Source organism: Lissotriton vulgaris, chromosome 5, assembly GCF_964263255.1.
Source record: "Lissotriton vulgaris chromosome 5, aLisVul1.2, whole genome shotgun sequence".
NCBI classification, from domain to species: domain Eukaryota; kingdom Metazoa; phylum Chordata; class Amphibia; order Caudata; family Salamandridae; genus Lissotriton; species Lissotriton vulgaris.
In genome coordinates, this window is record NC_141693.1 from 423,595,383 (window position 1) to 423,601,382 (window position 6,000).

General features: G+C 40.1%; 1 protein-coding gene across 2 annotated transcripts in view; it reads left to right on the forward strand.

The window, feature by feature from the left end:
- DUSP13A (dual specificity phosphatase 13A) overlaps positions 1 to 3,418 on the forward strand; it is a 106,375-nt gene extending 102,957 nt beyond the window's left edge. The window contains exons 3-4 of one of the 2 annotated variants that reach the window (XR_015295885.1): positions 799 to 978; positions 1,336 to 3,418. Coding sequence is in view for 1 of the 2 variants with exons in the window: in XM_086921813.1 (XP_086777939.1) it covers positions 799 to 881 (83 nt within the window). In the remaining variant the exon portion in view is untranslated. Of the gene's footprint in view, positions 1 to 798; positions 1,000 to 1,335 lie in introns of those variants that run through there. The other variant, XM_086921813.1, reaches the window with a different exon arrangement.
- The last annotated feature ends 2,582 nt before the right edge of the window (positions 3,419 to 6,000 follow it).

Genomic DNA, 6,000 nt, shown 5'->3' on the forward strand with positions numbered 1-6,000 from the left:
AGAGCTGGCCATACAGGGGAAGGACCTCTTCAACCAGGGTCTCCAGCTCCTCTTATGGAGAGAAGGGACGTGCACTCTTACCTGCTTGGCCTGGCATGATTGCTCCCAGAGGTGGCAAACAGCAGCTACATTGGAGGAGGACTTGATAGCAGGAGGATCAGGAGGCAAGTGAGTTTTTTCAAACCACAGCATACTTGTACACCAAATATGTGGTCATCAGCGTAGACGCTCATAGCCATTGGGCCGTGAACATCACAATCACCAACTTTAGCCTATGGCTGTGTCCGTAATGGATGCAACTGCCCACTGCGTGGTTGACTTCCGTCACCGATGGTTGTTCCAAAAATCCCATATGCGAGGACAGGCTTCTGCCATTTTAGAGGTTGGAACTAGAGTATTGGTGACTGTTAAGTGTGTCACCAACACAACCAATGAAGGCTAACATGTATAAATTTGAAAAACTCCCATCCATTGTAATGTCTAGTACAAAAACCATCTGTGTGGTACATTACTGTGCATAAAGGCAAAATGTGGGCGGTGCACTCTAAACCGCAGTAGGTAATTGGAATTGGTGATGTGCACACTTCTGTTACAGTCACATGTGAAGTCCACATTCGGGATTATTGGTGGATATCGAATAGTAGACAATAATAATGTGAATTATATGTAATGCTTTATCAAATAGTTATGTTATGTCACATGAGTTCTGGCTTACTCTTCATATTTGTTACGCTGGACACTGGGGCCAATGTATAAAATCATGTTCATGTGCAAAAATCATGTTCACTCCTCACATAGGTACCCTGGGCGAGAGAGAAGATGACAGTCTCCAGTGTACCATCCATTTCCAGACCTTCAGACCATGGAAGAAAGAAATGTGATCCAGACATTTTGTTTGAATAGGCAAACAATACAGGACTTATCTCATCAGTTGGAGGCTGATCTCCTTCCTCAAATCACACCAATTGTGAAACAGATGTAAGTTTAGCATTTTCTGGCCACAGGTTCCCTTGAATTTACTGTGGCTAGTTCTGCTGTTATCTTAACAGCCAATGTTCAGTTGTGTAGTATGAAGAGCGCTTTCAAAAATTTTGAAGCGATACAAAAGGGGATGATGGACGGAGCGTTTGAGCAAATCAAACACTCACCCCCAGTCAACTGATCTGGGTTTAACCCATCACCATTCTTTAGCTCACTCAACCACCCCAGTTCAGACATGGCCATATGCAAATCAGTCTGACCCTGTGCCTCATGGGAACAGTCCAGCCCGAACTGCCAAGCCATGTCTTCCCTGGACCGGAAGCAAGCATCCTGGGACCGGTTTCTGGCTATCAGTCGCCTTCAGCCAGGATAGCTTGACTCCAGTGGTGTGGAGAGCATGGGACTCACGTCTGAGCATACCCCTCCCACTCGGGGTGACAAAATGCAAAACAACAGTTGATGGACAGAATGCAGAACAATGTCATACATTCACCCCAGTACAGAGATCTGGGCCTAAATCCATCGTTTTTTTGCACTCTACACCACCCCAGTTCAGACATGGCCAACTGCAAATCAGCCTTGACCCTGTGCCTCATGGGAACTTATATCACAGCGGTTGGAGATCATGAAGAGCCACCGTATGAGGAACCTGAAATGCCAAATGATGATGATAGTGGTGAAGAGGAAGGAGCTGACTTGCGTTAAGATCTCATCAAAAACCTCTTCTCATTAGTGTGTTAGTATGGTGTGAGATATAATGGCTTTGACTATTATAGCATCTCTTGCTGTGATGATGTGAGGAGGATGTTTATGCACAATGCTAGCAATATGAGGCTCTGGCAGAATCTGTTGAAAGGTGTTTGTTATGCTATTGTAGCTTTGTTTTGCTTCAAATTTTATCTTTGACTGTGTTTTCTCTAGAAGTTGATTATGTAAAATTTTAGATATGTATGGTTCAACGTTCAACTCTTTGTTTTGGTCTGTTTTAGATGCCTCACCATGGCATCTTCATTTGGACATTTCAGGGTTGTGACGTTAACAGGTATATGCTGCTGAGGTAGGCAAAATGGCTCCGGCTGATGAGGTAGATCTATTTCTATGTTGCCTGTTGTACAGATTATTATCTGATGTGTCCCCTCATTCATTTTATGTTGTTGAGGTCTGCAACCGAATCTGTGATCACTGACACAGGATATTGAGTCATGTTTTATTTGCTATGTTTCTGACATCAGACCAGCCTATGATTCTAACAACAGAATAAAGATGCTATGAGACTAGATACTGTATGTATGTGTTGGTATGACATGGTTGTGACCCTGTGTTAAACATTGTTTACATTCATCATATCCATGTATACACATGTACCTTGTTTTGACATTCTAAAGTTCACATGGAAGTACATATATATTGGTTGATGTGAGAGATGCTACAGGAGACAATGATTTGGTGACTAGTGTATTTATTGCATTGAGCAAGGAGAACATTTAAAATGTTTAAAATAAAACAGGGCAAACCAAAAGAGAAAAAATCAGTCATATCTACATACAAATTAAAGGTTGATTTCACTAATAAATCTAGAATGCACAATGTATTCTATAATTTTGGCTAGTCATAAGGCTGATGGGATTCTGTCAATAATACATGCTGAGCAACCTCTATTTCGAAAAGGCCATTATTCATCTGATAATACCAAATTGCTATGCCATGTTTAAACTAACATTTCTTCTTTTAAAGATCTTTGTGGCATTTTAGATGCTGAGAAAGCTTCTTACCATGTGTCTTTGGATTTTTGTATTTGGTATCATGCATAAAATTATTTTTTCAAAACTTCTAGTTATGGAAAAATGTCAACAGGTTACTTCAACTACTTTCATTTTTATTAATGGTTTGATGTCTTCCCCATATTAGTCTTTATAATGGAATGGCACGAGTTGTCTCCTTTTTTTTGCTCGTAAACCTGCTTGTTTTTTTGGTTTTAATAAAGATTTCCAAAGTGCACAAGTTAATAATAGTGATACTATATTATCAGTATATGGAGATGATGTCTTACTCTTTGGATTTACTTCTTTGTCCTCTATTCCTCGCGTTCTAAAAATAGTTTCTGATTATTCTGAAGGTTCTTACTTTTCATAATATCGAACCAAATTAGTATTCTTCCACTTATTAATAACTGTTTTCCATACATGTTATATTATTCTTGCATTTTGTGGGCTAATCCAGCCATTGAGTATCGATATATTTTGTTTCCTAAAATATCTTAGATACAATCTCTCTAAACATGACAATACGTGATCGACTATGGAAGATAAATAAATGATCTATTCTATATTTTTCATTTTGGGTATTGTGATGTAACTGCTTACTGCTCTCCTCATTCTCTTAATATACCTAATCTCCAACATTATCTAGATAGTCTATTTTATTAAATAGGGTTTTTATGGTCAAAGAGGTACACCAGTGGTGTTCCTTAAAAATGGCTGCTGGCTGTAGACAGTACTATTTATCAATTTTACTTGTCTGCTTTACTGACTATGTTTATATCCAAATCCTTAAAAATAAATACATTCTCTAATACACGTTAAATGCTTTGTTGAGATCTAGAGAGGATATAGTTTTTAACATTAAAGAAATTAATTTAGATTAAATTTCACCACAAGACAATGAGCCAGTACAGTATCAATTTCTTTTACTGACTCCTGTCAACAGCAGCAGTAAGCTTTGATGTCATAAAGGCATGTGATGTCATCAGGCCTTTATTACAGTCTCTTTAGCAGTGCACACCCTCTATTGCTGCTGCTCTTGATGCAGATAAGAGCTAGTCTCTGGTTCTTCTCAATGCACCATATAACTTTTCACTCCCTTATTCTTTTCACAATATTAGCGCCCCGGTACTTTATTTTTTCATTGCAAGATATTTTTCGTTTTTATACCCTTCTTGTTTTTCCTTTGTGCTGGGCCTCTAAGAAAGACCTGCTTTTTTATTTTATTTTCTGTATTTATCTTCTGTGCGACACTATGCTTCTCTGAGATTGGCCAGTTAGACTCAATTTAAAGGATGCTTATTTTTCAATTCCACTCTGCCCCAAAACCAATCTGGTCTTTCCTTGAAAAGTCTTTCCCTCACTCTAGAATTGCTGTTGTGCCTCATCTACTGTAGGAAGATCTCTGATATCAGAGCTCTGCCCCTCTCTGGTGTCCATTTCTCTTCTGAAGGGGCAATGATTTACATCTCCAATCGTTCAAATATGGCCTCTCTTTCAGTGCTCAATCTTTACTTTCTCTCCTTTCCTTCCCTCTGTGTTGTACCTTGTCTCCAGGAATTCTCTAGCACTGCTTCTCCTTCTGCTTCTGACCAGCTCTTCCTTTCTTTCAGAAACCCACATAGTTCTGTGTCTTGTATTACCTTAGTTAATTGGGTCATTCTCACCATGGCCACCACAGGCATCGATACCTGCTGTTTGATTGCTCTATCACTAGAGGAGCTGAGGCTTACAAAGTCCTCTTTGCAGCTTCTAGACTACAAGGTATCCTTAGAGCAGCCAACGTGTCACGCGCTGCAATGTTTAGGACCTTCTACCTAAAGCTGGCTGAGCATAGGTCTGATGGAGTTCTTATTAGGCTATTGTATTGTCTCAATGTCGATTTTCCAACTTCAGTGAAGAGAAAATCTAAGAACCCTTAATGCAGCATCAGCTTTGAGTAACTACCATCAAACAATATTTGATATGCCTCAGATATGTGAGATAAAACTACACATTAGGCGTTGATTGCTACCCCAAACGTTGTATGTGTGGTTTTTTGCAGCTATGGATTTCTTTGATGTGATATGGTGCTGCCTTGAAGTGTGCTACAGGAACTAACACTTTGGTTAAAGTTTGTAATGGACAATCACAATTCTATTCACAACATGACCCTTTGCACAATATTATTCAGTGCCCAGCAAAAAATATGCCTATCATATTCGTTCGATTGTTTTGTTGTTGTGCTTCCTCTTGACATGAAATACGTTCTGGTATTGTTCCAATTTGTCTTTTATTTTTTTGTTGAGTGTAATTGTTAGACCCCCCATTGCCAGCATGCCTCTCCTTCCCAGATATACCTCTGCCCGTATACTGAGTCTTTATCAGCATCTAGATACTAAGCTCATTCTGACACAAATGTAGTGCAAGAGTCAACGTATTTGAAGTGTATGATACCAATGCGTGCGATGACTTTCTTGCTTAAGGATTAGTATTGCTTTCTCTTTTTCGTTTTCCATTTTTAGGTTGGATTTACGACCTTCAAGTGGTCGTTCTCCTACGGGTGCATAGACTCCCTGACAACACCTGAATATAGTTACCATAGAGTGTACTGAGTGTTGTCATCTCAGACCCCTATTGTTCACTTTTTTCACATTTTGCACGGTCATGATGAATCGCCAAAGGATCCACTAGGGACCTCTTATAGGCGTGAAACATGTCGACCTAATTGATCTACCTTCCACTATCACTACCACTTAGACAAAGTAGAAGGAAAATACTCACTCCTCTGATAACTAGATCAAGAGGCCTTCTCTTGTAACCCCTTTAACCATACTACACGGACCCCCGAATAAAGTTTTTAGGGTACCAGTACAGTATTTTTAATTCACTCACTCTCTTTCCCCCCCACCCACCCACACTCACCACTGTGGCGTTTCTCCCAAAAAGAACTCCGATAAAGAGTCCATTTGCGGGCCCATGGGGGACTGCAGTTCCACCTCTACGAGGATCAATGTACGATGATGAAGCATGACAGCCACATGGGTGTGCGAGGGCACTCTAAAAGGAGGAATTCCCCCGCCTTATAAATATCTTCCATCCAACTGTGTCTGTGAGAGAGTCTCCTTCACTAGTTCTTCTAGTGACCAAATAGGTCCGCTTTTTCTACTCTTTAGTCACCCTCCAGTGATTATAACGTTAGTCTTGGGAGCTCAGGTACTGGGCCTCTTTTTTCCTGTTGCTCCAAGTCCCCCTTCTTTGTGATTTTTTTAGACCCCCA